Raw genomic sequence first — 19534 nt, 5'->3', positions numbered from 1 at the left:
ATGTATGTATATATACATATATATATACATATGTATATATACATATGTATATATATATATATATATACATATATATACATATATATATACATATGTATATATACATATGTATATATATATATATATATACATATATATATATATACATATATATATATATATATATATATATATATATATACATATGTATGTATATATATATATATATATATATATATATATATATATATATACATATGTATGTATGTATATATATACATATATTTTTGCAAATTGAATATGTGGTTTGAAAATGAAAAGAACAACAATTATTCGTAAAATTATACTCTTGAAGCTTTATTTCATTATTCATCCTCTTTTTGATTCATTTCCATTCCATGTATAGTGACATGGTTCCTGTTGTACCCACCATTGAATTTATGGTTTTATTTCAATATGAAATCATATATATATTAGGGCCTGTTTCTGTTATATTGCAATGAATGCTCATGACTTTTTGTGCCTTTTTCTTCACTAACTCAGTGTGCCCTAATCAGAGCGTCAACAAAAAAAAGTAGAACTTAATTTGGAAGTTCACTGTGACATATGCACACAACTCAAAGTACAGTAGTGCTAGAGAAGCAGCAGGATGAGGAGAACAGGAAGTGAAAGAAGGATGCTTCAACCTATAATTAATAGTCATACCACACATTATTACAACTATCATTTTATTATTTTGCTGAATCAGATGCGGTCAGGGTGACATTATGGGTGTGTTCAGAGAACACAGCAAGCTACATTAAACTATTAAGAAGAATTCAAATAAAGTGTCCGAAAACAAATGTGCTTATGTTGTTGTGTCTGAAGGTGCTGAAGGTGGAAATAGTGTCATGGTTATTGGCTTTATTTGAGCAGCTTTGCAGTTGCCATGGAGGTCATGGTAGTCATGGTCGTCATGGTGATGGTCGGCACAGTGATGTCTTTGAAGATGGGCTGTGTGAAACCAGAGTAAGACACTTTGTTCTCGCTGAGAGTCCCAATGATCATCTGCCGCATTTCCCTGCTGGCATCACCGCGCACTGCCAACAACGCCTGGATGTGTTCCTCCCTACGGAGAGCAGGAGGGACAAAAAACCTTAACGTCAACGTTAAAGCAATTAACCTGCATTACCACCTTATCACCCAGAAAGCAGAGTACAACATTATCTTAACATGATCCAGTGGTAGGCTTGATATGTTGAATATCATTCACATGTGTGTGTGTGTGTGTGTGTGTGTACCTGATGTCAGGATATTTGGACACCAGAGTGGTGACCTCCAGAAACAGCAGCGTGGGGTCAGTCAGCTTGAACACTTCTGCGATGGCAGTGATGGCACCACAAAGCCGGTCTGTGTCTTCACCCTACACCCAACAATCAACCAAAGTTAGGCTGCATTCACACCAAATCAGGGGTTGCGGCTATAAGTGCAGGGTAGTTTGGTGGTGTGGGAGTAGCATTTAAATGGCCCATAGTAGTTCATTGTAAGTTACAACTGTAATGCTGGAGCTGAAAGTGAATAATGGTGCAGTATAGAGAAAGCATTCTCTGTGAACTCACAGCAGCCAGTTTCCTGAAGAGGAACTTGAACTGATCAGCCTCTTTGATCATCCTCTCAGCTCCCTCCCTCCTCTCATCAGCGTTCTTAAAGGTGATCCTCTTCTGCATCACTGCTTTAATGTACTCCACCACCACCCTGCGCAGGGCCTCGCTGGTCATCTCCTGCACACATCACAGCCAACAAATCGTAATCTCTGAAAATAAATTCAAGATGGACTCACAGGGCTCAAAGCTTGGGGCTGTGAGAATGTGACACATTTCCATTAAGTTTCATTACAATTCATTCTCAATATTTGGTAACACCTTGCTAAGAGTACAGCGCTCTGCTCCCACCCTACCTGATTGAAGGGTTTCTTGATCTTGTTGAAGTCATTGAAGTAGTCCTCAACTGTCACACAGATGGTGTCCACAGCATGAGAGCCCGACAGCCACTTCCTGGTCAGCAGCTCATTCAGGTGATGCTGGTCAATGCAACGTCAAATTCAAAGCAATTAAATGCATTGGAGCATTTAGTCAATCAGTAGATTTTCCTCAATTTGTTTTTGTCCTTTTTGCTGTCACTTAAAATGAAATTGATCCGTCTTAATTAATGCATCAGTTACCGAGTACTAAAATCTGCCATACCATCTTTGAAAAACGAAAGAGCAACTGTGCAGTGAGATTGTTTTTTTGAGATTTCATGCACACCGTTTAAACCAAGAAAATATGGAGGGGAATAGTGAAGCCCCTAAACATGTATATAAAATGAAATCGTGTTTGTAGCAAAACCGTCACCAGATTTCACATTAATTGACTTGAAGAGACTTTGATACAAATTCAACAAGCGTCCTTTAAATATACAATAAATATGGTTCAGTCCAATAAGAGCGCGTCTTACCTCGAGGTCGAGGAAGACTTCATCCAATAGGAACTGACATCCCTCCTTGGCCACCTCATTGAGTGTCCTCTCTATGGCAGCATCACTGTCAGTGGGCTCTGAGGACTGCGTGTACTTCCTCTTCAGACTGTTGATGGACTCTCTGAGGGACACATGGGATAACTGTCATGCATAACAATATCAAAGTGTTTGATATCAATACATTAAAAGAGATAAATAATCACATGGATAAATTGTGTAACAACAATTTTGTTAAACAAATGAAGGAAATATTAACTAATTATTAAGACATTTTAATCATTCATTTGTATTCAAGTATATAGATATTTTTATTTCAAAACTACTTCATATTGGTATATTTCCCAGGGAAACTTTGATTTCACTGACACATCTCACTGTCCATCAACGTCACAGTGATGCGCTCTTGTTTTAGTGTCATATGTCTATTCTTAGAGGTCACAACCTCCTCCTCTTCCTCTTCCTCCTCCTCCTCCTCCTCCTCCTCCTCCTCCTCCTCCTCCCACGTCCATGCACCACTCCCCAGCCGCTTATGATGATTCTTTAATGGCACATGCCGCTGCTGTCTATTGGTAAGTTGCTGCTGTGTGCCATATGAAAAACTGTTCAACCGGCAGTCTTTATGTTCAACTGACATATACCACGTTTTATGTAAAATAAAAAGACAAATAAAAATAAGGCTTTGATATCTGCTCATTGGCATGTAGCTAGCGTTAATAGTCAAATGTGTCCAAGGCATTCTCAACGCTCCGCGAGCTTAGCCAACAGAAAAGAATAATGTTCCTCACATCAGTGACTGTTGCTTTGGTTGTTTATAATGTTTTGCCGTTAGCTACAGGATTTAGGCAGTACAGTGGCATATCTGCTGGTGAAATCACGAAGACAATTAAAGCCCAACTAGCTCTCTTTCATCTGCTCCTTGGCTGAATGTATGGGACCTGCCGCTGGTGCTGCAGCCTTGAGCAAGTCCCCGTTTGAGCCCATGGCAGGGGCGACCCTCAGAAGTATGTCGAGGGAAACTGCTTTTGTCTCGGCGGTTACGACAACCAAACGTGTGCGTGAACTCCACGCACGTTCTTTTAGTCTTATGTGCCTTCAGTGGAAGGCAGACAGTTGTGGGTTGACATTGTGGCAATACATTTAGATTTTATCTCACCTCCATGTTTCTGAGGGTCATGGAGCTGCTCCCCTCTGAGGTCACTACATTCTATTTACCATTCTGCACTAACTGGTGACATTTACAACACTCACCACGGCAGTCTATATAATTACACTATATCACATTATGACCAAAGTCATTCACTGAAAGTGTTAACACTAGTTAATGTTAAGTTAAAATTAACTCTTACTTGAATGTCTGGCAGTTGTTAATGATGGCGATCATGTACTGTACGTAACACTGAGGCAGCTGTCTGTCTCTCAGGTGCTCCTCTTTGTAGGTCATCGCCTCCTCTCTGTACCTACACACAGCAACACACACATCCGTTAGCTTTACACATTAACTGTTAGAATTACTGCATCACTATGTTCTCTTGATCGCTGTTTGCATAGAACACATATTTAAAGGGGAACTTTCTGACGTGAGAAGAGCACACGACCATGGACGAAGAAACATTATCCAGGTTGTAATACTATGTTGTTTAAGATATCTTTCATTTGATCATAAATCCAGAAATAACCAGCATTCTTTATTGGGCTTGTGGTGTGTGTGTGGTGAAAGGAATGCCATCAATCTAAAAGGACAGCTTCAAGAGACCTTTATCACATCAGATAGAAAGGAAGAAAGAAGGAAAAGAAATGACCTGATAAGAAAAGTGTTCATCTGTTTCAGGCACAGCTTCAGAACCTGCTCTTTGAAATCCCCATCAATCTGTGCAGCAACTTGCAGGTTCTGCTCAAACATCTGATGGAGAATAAAATAAGGGAGAGAGAGATGAGTTGTTTTCATTACAAAGATCAGGAAGCAATTCAGGAACCAGGAATACTTTATTAAAGGACTGAAGTGGCAGCGTGTGTGTGTGTGTGTGTGTTACCTGAAAGACAATGGCTGGCAGTGTGGTCTGATAGTATCCGTCTTGGTCAGCCTCAGGCTCCGTTTCTTTCTGCCAGTCCTTCTTGTCTGTTTCCAGGGCCTTCCGCAGCCAGCCTGTGATATTAGACTGAAGATATAGACGGTGAAGAAGAGTGTCTGAAGACTAACTTAACAAAAAGATGATTTGTAAAAAAAGATATTTGCCACTGTAACGTGGTTAACTTTGATTAATTATGACAAGATGGCCTTTGTATAAAGTGAATGTTTATTTGACACTTAATGTCAGTGCAGGGGAAGGTGAGAGGATGGGGAGGAGGTGAGACAAACAGGGAGGCAGCACAGGGCAGGTGTTTGTTATTAAGTTACTGTGATGCGATTATGTGGGGATTCCAACAGCAGGTCCAAATGCAATAAAGGCAGGCATCATGTGTATAACAACGACAGGCTGAATACATTAGTACTGTTAATGTGTGAGGTGCCTACTGTGAAAGTCTTGACATATTTGCTAAGCAGGTCGTCCACCACATCTTGAGGCAGCAGAGGCTCCAGCTGGTTGATGTCACACTCTGAATAGAGGTCTGGATGGCCCATCATCTCCACGCTGCACACACACATTCACACATACAGTATGTACACAGAGTCTAGAACTAAAAATCTGTTTCATCTGCAGGTGCCTGATGGATTCTAAGAGCCTGTGATAACACACTTTAAACACACAATACAATAAAGAGAGAGTCTGCCCAACACACGTGCACGCTGAGAGAGTCTGCCCAACACACGTGCACGCTGAGAGAGTCTGCCTAACACACGTGCACGCTGAGAGAGTCTGCCCAACACACGTGCACGCTGAGAGAGTCTGCCTAACACACGTGCACGCTGAGAGAGTCTGCCCAACACACGTGCACACTGAGAGAGTCTGCCCAACACACGTGCACGCTGAGAGAGTCTGCCCAACACACGTGCACGCTGAGAGAGTCTGCCTAACACACGTGCACGCTGAGAGAGTCTGCCCAACACACGTGCACGCTGAGAGAGTCTGCCCAGCACACGTGCACGCTGAGATAGTCTGCCTAACACACGTGCACGCTGAGAGAGTCTGCCCAGCACACGTGCACGCTGAGAGTCTGCCTAACACACGTGCACGCTGAGAGAGTCTGCCCAACACACGTGCACGCTGAGAGAGTCTGCCCAACACACGTGCACGCTGAGAGAGTCTGCCTAACACACGTGCACGCTGAGAGAGTCTGCCCAACACACGTGCACGCTGAGAGAGTCTGCCCAGCACACGTGCACGCTGAGATAGTCTGCCTAACACACGTGCACGCTGAGAGAGTCTGCCCAACACACTAACACACGTGCACACTGAGAGAGTCTGCCCAACACACGTGCACGCTGAGAGAGTCTGCCCAACACACGTGCACGCTGAGAGAGTCTGCCCAACACACGTGCACGCTGAGAGAGTCTGCCCAACACACTAACACACGTGCACACTGAGAGAGTCTGCCCAACACACGTGCACGCTGAGAGAGTCTGCCCAACACACGTGCACGCTGAGAGAGTCTGCCTAACACACGTGCACGCTGAGAGAGTCTGCCCAACACACGTGCACGCTGAGAGAGTCTGCCCAGCACACGTGCACGCTGAGAGAGTCTGCCCAACACACATGCACGCTGAGAGAGTCTGCCCAACACACTAACACACGTGCACACTGAGAGAGTCTGCCCAACACACGTGCACGCTGAGAGAGTCTGCCCAACACACGTGCACGCTGAGAGTCTGCCCAGCACACGTGCACGCTGAGAGAGTCTGCCCAACACACGTGCACGCTGAGAGAGTCTGCCCAACACACGTGCACGCTGAGAGAGTCTGCCCAACACACGTGCACGCTGAGAGAGTCTACCTAACACACGTGCACGCTGAGAGAGTCTGCCCAACACACGTGCACGCTGAGAGAGTCTGCAGGAGTAAATAACTCTCCTACTCCTGATCGGTCCTTTTTGCTACTGAGGATTCCCATCCCAGCCATCTATACAAGCAGTTGAGCCTGTTCATTCCTTATCCGACACCTTACAGAGGTCACCATGGAGATGTCACAAAACGAGTTCCATCATCAGAAATGAATGAGCAGGATGTACTTGTTGAATCGAAATTGACCAAGATGATCTTTTGACTGACAGACTAGGAAAGCTCCATGGCCTAAAACAAGTTGTGTCTTTGAGCAGATGAATGTTTGACAATAAACACAATGTACACAGACAGAGCTTGTGAGAGTGTGTGTTACCTCTTGTACGTGTTGAGGACCCAGGTGAGCAGGGATACGATCTCATTAGCCTCCAAGTCCTCAAAGGCCAGTTCTTTGACACGGGTGGACACGGCATTGTGGTAGAGACCAAAGAACCTGAAACATGCAAACATGCATATATGTGAGCAAACACTGGTGTGTTAGATGATAATGAATCAACAGACAACTGAATCATTTCATTTAAATACAACGTATTTCTCTTCTGCTCTGTGGTGACTCACAGATGTTGTGTCTGTTACCTGTTGAAAGTGTCGTAGTGCTGGGGGAAGCACTGCACCATGAGGTTCTTGACAACGATGAGGTCATCCAGAACATATTTCCTCATTATTTCTAAAAGACGAACCAGCCACATTTTATCCACCTCTCTTGTCACTGACTGGGTGCCCTCAATGCGGGTGCTGACTGTCCCCTCCAACACCTGCCACAGACACACGTCACACATCAGTAAAGCTCGTTGGTTTAGAGTCTGTATGGTTTGCAGAGAAACTACATCTTACTGAGTGTAAGCCGAATACAACTTTGACGCTACGTCTGTTCTGCAGCCAATCAAATCTGTTTCACCATCAATCCTGTAATGTTCAATACTTTCACAACATGCTATTACATCCACAAGGAAATCATACTGGTGATGACATGTTCCACAAACACATTCATGTTCCAGCGGAGGCTCGTGACCGTGAGACCGAGGCCTCTCATTCACGATGGTAAACATTACATTTTAAACCTGACTGCAGTGTAATCCTTTGTGATATTTACAAAGAAGACTAGCACAAACAATGGGATAGCAGCCACTTGGGCGTAAGGAGAAGTCTGAGAGGAATGGCAGGAAAAATCGTGTCTGATTAAAAGTCAAATGAAGGATAAGAAGAGTTTGAAGGCAAAGAGGAAGAAGAGTTGCATGAAGAAAACAAAACAAAACAAGAAAATGAGGAAAAGTTTGGAAAATGCAAAATGCAGGGAATAGGAATAAGATAAGGAAGAAGAATCCAACCAAGAAGAAGAGGATGAGTGGGATGCTGACGACCTTGGGACAGCCACAGACTACAAAGAATAATCTACTTTGTTCTAATGGTCCCCAGTACTCTTTGAAGAGTATCACTCCGATCTTTCGTCCCCTGACCTCAAACATCTTGTCCTTCCACCGTTTTGGTCGCCCCGGTGGGATGAAGCCACTCTGCTTCTTACGGTCGACCATACGTCGATCGATCTTCACCTCCCGCTCAATGATGCGAACCACTGACACCAGCATAGTGGGGTCACGGCGAACCGTTAACATGGACCTCTGCAGTACCATCCATAACTGCTTGGCCAGCTCATCGGACAACCCCTGAACCTGGACAGGGACAGAAGGAGATTGAAAAGCGACTGCATTAAAGCTGTTGCAACATAATGTCTCAGATATAATACAAACTGTATTCTCCACCAAACTGTCTTCAGCTTAAGACAACATAAGCTGAAATATATATAAGCCGACAACTACACAACTATAAGGCTCATAGTTTGCAAATAAATGCATATTATCAAATGAAATTTAAGCAGGTTTAAACAGATTGTATTCTAAATGTTTTGATTCCTGTAGCAAGACGGAAGACGTTCACTGGTCCTCCTGCACAAACTCTACAGGAGGAGCCGGGGATCACATGACCAATGAATAGGGGGAATGAACAACGGAAGGTCTGCATCTTATATAAGCTTGTTCCAAATAAAGGTCAGATCTTTCACAGTTCTGTTACTCTGTCACTTGAACTTACATCTTCGAAGTAAATGGAGATGAGGTTCATGTCACTTGTGTTCTTGCTGTCCATACGGTACTGCTCATACATGAGGTCGTCCCGTGAACACTCCAGCTCCATCAGCTTCCTGTGGGCCTGCAGCAGCTCTCCCTGCTCGATCAGCTCCTGCGTCTCCGCCACAATCTCTGGTACTGTACACACAGCAAAGTGACAGTGCAAGAGAAAACAGGAGAGATTCAAACTTCAGAGATAGCTTGTTGTGTCAGACTAAAGCCTGGGACGTTTCTATAGTGACAGTATGTTGCATGTAATGAGAAAAACCATCGCTGACATCTTAGCTCACCAGAGAAAATGTTTTTGAGGTTTTCCACAGCTGAGGCCAGCTGACTGTGTTGAACTACGGCATCCTTGACGTCTTTCAGGTTCTCTATGGTGTTGATGCTCTGCCTCCAGTCTTTGCTCACATCGGCCAGCGAGCCCTGGATGTCTTTGACGTCCAGCAGAGCACTGTGCAGCTGGGTCAGTCCAGTGCGAACGCCATCCAGCTGGGACTGGATGGCTGCCTGAAGGGAATCAGGAGCCATCAGAAGACATTATTGTTAATTACAGAATATATTATGCATTGTCATTAATAATATGGTGGAATAAAATGAATACTTGCTTCCTAACTGAGTATGTGCCACACTACCCTGTCTGATTACTTCTGGCCACTGTTAAATACAATCAAGTAATCATATAATGGGGATCTCTACTACACAATAACAGACTGTTGTGGTTCCTATCTGATGGGAGGACGATGATACTGTGCCATAAAGCTCAGGAGTGGACCGGATTACAAAAAAACTAAATTAGTTAAAAATATGCTTGTTGTCTTGAATTGGAACCAAATCAGAAGTTTATCAATGAGGGAGCCCCAACATAAACACATTATTTCAAAATGTAGTAGTGTTGCACATCGGAGCCTTAACATAACCAGGTGTTTGCATAGAACCATAACATTTTTCTCAGGACTGAAAAGGGAACAGAAGTGAGATCACACTGGGATGGAACTAGAGAGGAAACATTGGAGGGGAAGAGACATGTGTTCCAGTAAAATCAACAGTGACTAACATGAAGCTAAAGTTAACTTACTGTCAATCAACATCATTTTTTTTTTATTACAGATAATTTATTATGAAAGAATATCAACTATTCTTTGATTGTTGATGAACTGCTGCTTTAAAACTGATAAAAGAACAGTAAGTGAACAGATGTGTAAGAAGGAGTGTGTACTGAACTACACATCACCTTCAGCCTGGCTTCCACAGAGGCCTTTTTGCGAGCCTCTCTTCTTCTGTACTGCTCCACCTTGTCCAGCTGGTCCGATCGCTGCAGCATCCCTGCAACGCGCTGCACCGCCGTTGCAACCGCCTCCCGACTCGTCTCCTCCATAGTATTGCTCAGTAGTATAAAGTACCAGTCGTATCCAAAGGCTTCATGCAAACTCTTGAGCTGAGAGAAAAACACACAACATCATAATGTAACATATAACATAACGTTATGTAATGTAACATCACATACTGTTGGGTGTCAGTAAGAGAATAATAACTCTTTGTGCAAGATTTCTTGTACTTTCTTAAATTCTGATTGTTCGCACCAAGAGATAAAGAAAACATGATCTAGCTAAATGTAGCAAATATGAAATATGTGTTTCCCTATCACGTTGCAAGTGCAGGTACAAAAAGGTCACAACAGGTTGTTCTCTACAGAGACACTGTGGCACAGCAACCCATATATAAGGCCCATTCTCTCAATACATAGTATAGGTACATTCACATCAATAGTTAATCATTAGATCCCATTTGAGTGGTTTATAACAGTGTTGTGAGCCAACTAACAGCGAGTTAACCATGGTGACACAAAGTACACAGCAAACAGCAGTTTTACTGTGGAGCATCTGAGCAATTGCAAGAAAAGATACAGTATATTGGGTTAACGAGTGAATAAACAGCAATATTTCTCAGGTGGAACACACTTGTAATCTGTTTGAAATCTCTCAACCTCAGTATGTGGTTGCTGCTGAAGATGAAGTCCTGTCACAACAGATCCACATGACCACCTCCATGTCCACACTTAATATGGGACACTGTCCTAAAAGGACAGCTGTGGTACAGCCTTTCTTAAACTGTCTTAGAAATAATCAGCTGTCAAACTTTGTAAAATGGCTCCACTAGTTGTAATGTAGGTTAGAACCGAGTAACGTTAATGTAATGACACACAGCTAGCAAGCTAACGTGCTTTGTATGGTGAGTTTGGATCTTGACAGCTGGTACACAAGAGCAGTAAAAACTATTCACCCACATATAATGTCAAATACAATGATTAGCTAACCCTACTACGTTAATGACCTTACATTTCGCAGCTCAATAAATTAAATAGCATAAGCTAAGCTAACAACCGACAGGAAAAGGCTAACATTATCTCAACACCTGTAAAGCTCACTATGCAAACTCAAAACACAGTATTACCTCAGGCACTTAGGGACTTAACATGGGGTGTTTATACAAATATAACATTGATATTTCTGACGAAGTTATGTTGTTGTGGTTCCTCTTCCTCACTAGAGAGCTCCGCCGGCTCCGCCCAGCATCAGCCGTTTCTTTCTTCCCCTTTTCTGATGTTTCTTGGCGGTTGGTCACCAGGGATTTGCTGCATTACCGCCGCCTACTGGACTGGAGGGTGGAGCAGCAGATTGGCAGAACAATTTGGAAATTCTCTCTATTATTCCTGTTGGTTTTACGGAATGAATTAGAAGAGTGTATACGTTCTCTGATGTTTTTTCTAGCGGATGTAAAACAGTGTCTACCTTCTCATTTCCTTCCACTCTACATGAGCAGGAACCCAAAGGAAGGTGATTTCAAATCCCTTATAATGTAATCTGAGAAGCAAATGCAAAACTTCGTACACAATATCCTGCCTGCACGACGACTTCCCGGACTTAAGGCTTGAAATCTCTGCCAAACATTGAGAAGCTATTAGGACACTGGCTTGGTTGTATCTATGGATGGCATATTGAATCTCCACAGAGGTATCAGTGGGGTTTAGTTTAAGATTACACAGACTTACATTTTGCGCCTTAGCTTTACCTATCCACCAGAAATGGAGACTCATTATACTCCCAACACTTCTGTAAAATGGTCTTTGTATTGTGAGATCTACTATGTCCTTACAGAATTATACAATATGTCAACATAAACTTGACCTTCCTAATTCGTAGTGACATTTCCCCCATTTCTACTTGCATTACAGATACTGGTGATGTTTGAAATGCTCCACTACAAATTCGGAGAACCTGAGTTTGTTCAATATCAAATTGTTTAAGGTTGGTGTCTGCTGCAGAAATATAAACAATGCTTATGACTGTTCTCATAAGAGATCAGTAGATATGTAATAAAGACTTCCTGCTTGCTCCTTAATCTCTCCCTGACAGACATCGCTGTGAATTGTTGATCTTTTTGAATTTATTTCGCACTTTGTCAATATGTTGACACAGGTAAGCTTTTCATTAAACAGAACTCAAAGAAATCTATTTCATTTCATGGGTATTATTTTATGGCATTTAGCAAAGCATATGAATAGTGATTTTTCAATTGATAGTTCAAATCCCCATTTGTTTGCCTATTCTTCCACTGTTTCTACTGCAGCTTGCATTTAGATTTAAATACTCAAAATGTTGACCCCTGATACAGAGTGCACCAGCCCTTCTCTTTCTTCTTCTTTGGTTTTTACTGGTGGTTGGTAAACCAACTTTAAGGTACATTATCGCCATCAACTGAACTGGAGTGTAGACTTGATTTGTGCAGGAAAATAAATACCTTGTTTTCTGTTTCCTCCGATAGACTCAGGTCTGTCGATGGAAAAGCAGGCTGTTTCTCCCCGCTGGGCCTACTTATAGTATCAAAAGTAAGTGTATTATTCAACACGGCCTGTGACATTATAGTCATATAATAGTCATAACATTTGGAATTATAGCAGTGTATCTTTTTCATTTGGAAAGAAGAAAATATAACTGTCAAATAGATATAGTTGGGTAAAAACTACAATATAATATCTTTCTCTGAAATATAGTAGAGTAGAAGTATAAAATGGAGACCAAAAGCCATATGTAGCCTAATACCTTAATCCATATGGCCCCTGTGAATTATTGCAAAATTAAAATAAATTAAAGACAATATTGAAATGCAGTTCATAATGTGAACACTAGGTCTCATATGTGCAGATTACTTGCACTCTTTTGTTATCAAAGAGGCTTTACCAGTTACAGCCAACGTCTCTTCTGGGAGAAATGAGTATAAGGCAGACGCCACTTTTTTAATTGAGCTCACTGGCCACATTGAACAAAAGCTAGCCAGGAAAAGAGGCTTGTAACACGAATGTATGCAGGTAGAGTTCTCTTCAATCAATCGTAAGGTCAGTGAATCGATCCCGGATCCCAAGCTCGAAGTGTCCTTGGGCAAGTTACTGAACCCCAGATTGCTCCCTATGGCATAGCCAACAGTGTGTAAGTGTGTGTGAATATTTATTGTTCCTAATGAGCAGGTCAGAATCAGAATCAGAAATCCTTTATTAGTCCCACGATGGGGAAATTTACGTTGTTTCAGCAAAAGAGCAAGATAAATAAAGTGGCGAGTACACAATTAAGTAGAATAAAACACAGTAACAGTAATATAAGTACAAAGTCGATGGTGAACATTTGTAAGAGTGAATATTGCACATGGCAGTGATAGTTGCAGAAGTTATACAAAGTGAGTATTACACACAGCAGTGATAGTTGCAGAAGTTATACAAAGTGAGTATTACACACAGCAGTGATAGTTGCAGAAGTTATACAAAGTGAGTATTACACACAGCAGTGATAGTTGCACACAGTGGTGGAATAGTGTGTTGTTGGTGTGGTGGTCTACCAGGGGCCGTGATGATGGTACAGTCTGACCGCTGCAGGAAGAAAGGACCTACAGTATCTCTACGTGAGACACCGCGGGTGAAGCAGCCTGTCACTGAAGGAGCTGCACAGTGCGGACAAAGTGTCCTGGAGGGGGGGGACACATGTTGTGTACTTGGTATGATGATGCTCTTCAAAGTCTCCACCAGCAGCTCCAGCTATAAGAGTTCTACAGGGGAAGTTTTGTATTTAAATTGTGGCACATCTTACACATTGAACCTTTAACACTGTGATAAAGTTGGAGACAAAAATAACTCAACATAGCTAAAGCCTCATGCAGGTGCTCCTTGCTTTCTGCTATTCAGTGACAGCCAAACAGCAGTGGCTGCAGACCACACCTCCCTTCACCCGCTGCTCCATAAAAGCAGCAGGCTGGTTGGATGGATTACTATCATAGACAGGTTTATCCACACAGAACATTTATAGCAAAAGAGGCTTCAATGAATTTTTTTTTTTGGTGATATCTCATCTGACATTATATAAGGACTTTAAAGAGGGACTGAACTACATTGCTGTGAAACATCTTTGAAGAACTGACATTTATTTGTATTGATATGGATTTCTTCCAGCTGCCAGGTAAGAGTACCGTATTTTCCGCACTATAAGGCGCACTTAAAAGCCTTTAATTTTCTCAAAAAGCGACAGTGCGCCTTATAATCCGGAGCGCTTTATATATGGATTAATTCTGGTTGTGTTTACTGATCACGAAGCGATTTTGTGTGGTACACGGCGCTCTGTCAAAATGTTTTAGTACGACTTTGGTAAACTACAAAGCCACACCGCTTGCAGCATTACGGCTACCGTAGTCCGCGTCGCGGAGTAATACATACTGTGCTTCACCATAATATTACAGTGTGTGTGTATAAGGACCCCAAAATGGCACCTGTCAAGAGACACGCTTACGACGCGGACTTCAAACTCAAGGCTATCAGTCACGCAGTAGAACATGGGAATAGAGAGAATTCAACATTAATGAATCAATGGTACGGAAGTGGAGGAAGCAAGAAGATGACCTGCGCCAAGTAAAGAAGACCATTTGGCGGTATCAGACTGTTTTTTTTACGTGTTACAACTGAACAAGGTTGGGAGTTATTGTGAACACGTTTAATAAAGTTTGACTGACTGACTTATCTGACTGTTTTGTTTCGCTTAATGCGCCTTATAGTCCGGTGCGCTTTATATATGAAAAAAGATCGAAAATAGACATTCATTGACAGTGCGCCTTATAATCCAGTGCGCTCTATAGTGCGGAAAATACGGTAGTTTTATGCCACATACAACTACGGCTGATACTTAAGGTGGACTGACCTTTAAGGCGGACCAGTTCTACTTGCACTTATGAGTTATTTGAGTAAAATCCTTATAGCGGTTTAAATTCTTATAGAATGTATACGATTGTGGATTTTTAGTGTTTCATACCTATTTGATAAACATGTTCTTCATTTTCTGTTTCTTGAACTGACATGCAGCTTTCTGTTACTTTACATCTCACTGTTTGTTGCAGTAATACTCCGGCAGTTAATACCTTCATCATACAGCAGATATCCTCACCAGTAGTTTAGCACTACCAGGTGGACTGAGCTACATGTGAAAGATGTTCTCCACAGCATCAGCTGTCAGCTCAGTCTCAGTGTAGCACATGAATGAGAAGAAGAGATGTTCCAGGGCGTTGACAACATCAAGCGTTGTTAGCCCCTCATTTAACCTACAAAACATAAAGTCAAAATTATGGGGGATGTGTGAACTATTACTGGAAGAGCTGAGGTTTCTTCCATTTTTCCCCCTTTAATTATGGGGTTTCTTTGAGGAAGTTTTTCCTTGTGCGATGCGAGGGTCTAAGGACAAAGGGTGTCTTAACCTGTACAGTCTGTAAAGCACACTGAGACAAATGTATCATTTGTGATATTGGGCTATACAAATAAATTTGATTTGATTTTGATTTGATTTGAAGAGAAAGTAATTAGATGACACCCTATTTATAAGTATTAAATAAACATTGCAAAAATGGTTTATAATACTATAATGTGGTTGTAGACAGATACATGTTGTCGACAACTATAACTCCTCCTGTGGGCAGTCATAAGTGCAGGCTGGGGTACAAACAGATAACTACGTATCTTCCCTCCTCCATTCATGTGACTGAACCACAGCTGCCTGTGCAACACAGTGCGCGAGGACTTATATCGTGTAGGTGGCATTTAATAATAATAAGGTAGCTGTGGCTCGGGAGGTAGAGTGACCAGTAGTCAGAGGGTTGGTAGTTCAATCCCCGGCCCTGCAGTCAGCATGATACTGAACCCCACATTGCTCCCGATAGCCGTGTGTGTGTGTGTGTGTGAATACTGACATGTTGTAAAGCGCTTTGAGTGATTGAAAAAGCGCTGTATAAATGCAGACCATTTAATATCTACACATGTGAAATAAGATAAGATCATTGCTGGTGACCATATTTTATCACGCCATAATTGCAGTGACCACACAACCAAATTTGGACTGGAAGAACTGGATGAAAAGAACCTGACTTCACCTTTTCCCAAACATCCACTTTAAACCGGAGAGAAAAGCTAAAAAAAAAAAACTAAAACAAATATTTCTAATATCTGTGTAAAACTATTTCATCGTTGGCAGAAAGCTATATAAATGCAATAAGGAAAGAAATGCAAAATTAGGCGTCAGTGTAAACACAGAATGAAATCATTACAGACATGATTGGTCTGAATCACAACAGTTCAACACTGACTCTGAACTGACACCCAGAAACAATGTGCTGTTTATAACCCTTCATTCTTTCTTTAGAGAATTCTATTATGAGTAAGAAATATGAACTTTATGTTACAGTTAAAACATCAGTTAATGACGTTAATAGAATTCTATAGCATCTCGTATACAGTGACCTGCTCTAATATGTGAATTCAATTTGAAGAACAACTTTTCAATGTTCTTAAACTTCAGTCCGTATCACAGTAAGCAGTGTTGCTGGCTGTTCATTAAAACATTGAACTTCTAACCATTTGCATAATATGGAAAATGTTAAGAGATCAATTTCCTGACCACTAATGCCCTTGATTTACCCGAGACCGACAGACTGACAAACTGACAGAATGACAGACTGACAGACTGACAGACTGACAGACTGACAGACTGACATACAGACTGACAGACTGACAGACTGACAGATTGACAGATTGACAGACTGACAGACTGACAGACATACAGACATACAGACATACAGTAGACAGACAGACTGACAGAGAGACAGACAGACAGACAGACAGACTGCAGACTGACAGACAGACTGACAGACTGACAGACTGACAGACAGACAGTAGACAGACAGTAGACAGACAGTAGACAGACAGACAGACTGACTGACAGACAGACTGGCAGACTGACAGACTGACAGACTGACAGACTGACAGACAGACTGACAGACAGACAGACAGTATACAGACAGACAGTAGACAGACAGTAGACAGACAGAAGACAGACAGTAGACAGACAGACAGACAGACAGACAGTATATAGACAGACAGTAGACAGACAGTAGACAGACAGACAGACAGACTGACAGACAGTAGACAGACAGACAGACTGACAGACTGACAGACTGACAGAGAGACAGACAGACTGACAGACTGACAGACAGACAGCAGACTGACATACAGACTGACAGACAGACAGAAAGACAGACAGACACACAGACAGTAGACAGACTGACAGACAGAAAGACAGCAGACTGACAGACAGACAGAAAGACAGACTGACAGACTGACAGGACTGACGGTCTGACAGTCTGACATACAGACAGTAGACAGACTGACAGACTGACAGACTGACAGACTGACAGACTGACAGACTGACAGACAGTAGACAGACTGACAGGACTGACAGTAGACAGACAGTAGACAGACAGTAGACAGACAGTAGACAGACTGACAGTCTGTCAGACTGACAGACTGACAGACTGACAGACTGAAAGACTGACAGACTGACAGACAGACAGACAGACAGAAGACAGACAGACAGACAGACTGACAGTCTGTCAGACTGACAGACTGACAGACTGACAGACTGAAAGACTGACAGACAGACAGAAAGACAGACAGACAGACTGACAGTCTGACAGTCTGACAGTCTGACAGACAGACAGACAGACAGAAAGACAGCAGACTGACAGACTGACAGACAGAAAGACAGACAGACATACAGACAGACTGACAGACTGACAGACAGAGACAGACATACAGACAGACAGACTGACAGACTGACAGACTGACAGACAGACTGACAGTCTGTCAGACTGACAGACTGACAGACTGAAAGACTGACAGACTGACAGACTGACAGACAGAAAGACAGACAGACAGACAGACAGACTGACAGTCTGACAGACAGACAGAAAGACAGCAGACTGACAGACTGACAGACTGACAGACAGAAAGACTGACAGACTGACAGACTAACAGACTGACAGACTGACAGACTGACAGACAGACAGTAAACTGACAGACTGACAGACTTACAGACTGACAGACAGTAGACAGACAGACAGTAGACAGACAGAAGACAGACAGACAGTAGACAGACAGACAGACAGTACACTGACAGACTGACAGACTGACAGACTGACAGACTGACAGACTGATAGACTGACAGACTGACAGTATACAGACAAACAGCAGACAGAGAGTAGACAGACAGTAGACAGAGAGACAGACAGACTGGCAGACAGACAGTAGACTGACAGACTGACAGACTGACAGACAGACTGACAGACAGACAGACAGTATACAGACAGACAGTAGACAGACAGTAGACAGACAGAAGACAGACAGTAGACAGACAGACAGACAGACAGACTGACAGACTGACAGACAGACAGACAGTATACAGACAGACAGTAGACAGACAGTAGACAGACAGTAGACAGACAGTAGACAGACAGACAGACAGACAGACTGACAGACAGTAGACAGACTGACAGAGAGACAGACAGACTGACAGACTGACAGACAGACAGCAGACTGACATACAGACTGACAGACAGACAGAAAGACAGACAGACACACAGACAGTAGACAGACTGACAGACAGAAAGACAGCAGACTGACAGACAGACAGAAAGACAGACTGACAGACTGACAGACTGACGGTCTGACAGTCTGACATACAGACAGTAGACAGACTGACAGACTGACAGACTGACAGACTGACAGACTGACAGACTGACAGACAGTAGACAGACTGACTGACAGTAGACAGACAGTAGACAGACAGTAGACAGACAGTAGACAGACTGACAGTCTGTCAGACTGACAGACTGACAGACTGAAAGACTGACAGACTGACAGACAGACAGACAGACAGACTGACAGTCTGTCAGACTGACAGACTGACAGACTGACAGACTGACAGACTGAAAGACTGACAGACAGACAGACAGACAGTCTGACAGACAGACAGACAGACAGAAAGACAGCAGACTGACAGACTGACAGACAGAAAGACAGACAGACATACAGACAGACAGTCTGACAGTCTGACAGACAGACAGACAGACAGAAAGACAGCAGACTGACAGTCTGACAGACTGACAGACTGAAAGACTGACAGACTGACAGACAGAAAGACAGACAGACAGACAGACTGACAGTCTGACAGTCTGACAGACAGACAGAAAGACAGCAGACTGACAGACTGACAGACAGACAGACAGACAGACAGACAGACAGACAGAAAGACAGCAGACTGACAGACTGACAGACTGACAGACAGAAAGACAGACAGACTGACAGACTGACAGACTAACAGACTGACAGACTGACAGACAGACAGTAAACTGACAGACTGACAGACTTACAGACTGACAGACAGTAGACAGACAGACAGTAGACAGACAGAAGACAGACAGACAGTAGACAGACAGACAGACAGTACACTGACAGACTGACAGACTGACAGACTGACAGACTGATAGACTGACAGACTGACAGTATACAGACAAACAGTAGACA

General features: G+C 42.7%; 1 protein-coding gene across 2 annotated transcripts; it reads right to left on the bottom strand.

Annotated features, from left to right (window-relative positions):
* Positions 1-693: 693 nt before the first annotated feature.
* exoc3 (exocyst complex component 3) lies at positions 694-11201 on the bottom strand. 2 transcript variants are annotated; one of them, XM_029454209.1, is made up of 16 exons: positions 11047-11201; positions 9827-10030; positions 8883-9102; positions 8558-8730; positions 7927-8139; positions 7046-7224; positions 6786-6902; positions 4988-5105; positions 4506-4631; positions 4275-4375; positions 3822-3932; positions 2455-2596; positions 1916-2038; positions 1578-1739; positions 1260-1381; positions 883-1087 (listed from the first exon to the last, which is right to left on the bottom strand). In XM_029454209.1, exons 2-16 carry the CDS (start codon positions 9968-9970, stop codon positions 883-885), a joined length of 2256 nt encoding a protein of 751 aa, XP_029310069.1. In that variant the 5' UTR covers positions 9971-10030; positions 11047-11201. The 2 variants fall into 2 exon arrangements, with proteins under 2 accessions (XP_029310070.1, XP_029310069.1); XM_029454210.1 differs by lacking the exon at positions 11047-11201 and having other exon boundaries at positions 694-1087; positions 9827-9970.
* Between the last annotated feature and the right edge of the window lie 8333 nt (positions 11202-19534).

Source organism: Cottoperca gobio, chromosome 17 (assembly GCF_900634415.1).
Source record: "Cottoperca gobio chromosome 17, fCotGob3.1, whole genome shotgun sequence".
Taxonomy (NCBI): domain Eukaryota; kingdom Metazoa; phylum Chordata; class Actinopteri; order Perciformes; family Bovichtidae; genus Cottoperca; species Cottoperca gobio.
This window is presented reverse-complemented; position numbering and strand designations above follow the sequence as displayed.

What these genes read in the sequence shown, in the direction of transcription:
- exoc3 (XM_029454209.1), bottom strand. Translation starts at nt 9,970, where the DNA reads ATGGAGGAGACGAGTCGGGAGGCGGTTGCAACGGCGGTGCAGCGCGTT. An exon ending in GTCCTCAACACGTACAAGAG is followed by an intron (nt 5,106 to 6,785) that starts GTAACACACACT and finishes GTGTGTGTGCAG; the next exon opens with CGTGGAGATGATGGGCCATC. An exon ending in ATGAACACTTTTCTTATCAG is followed by an intron (nt 3,933 to 4,274) that starts GTCATTTCTTTT and finishes TGCTGTGTGTAG; the next exon opens with GTACAGAGAGGAGGCGATGA.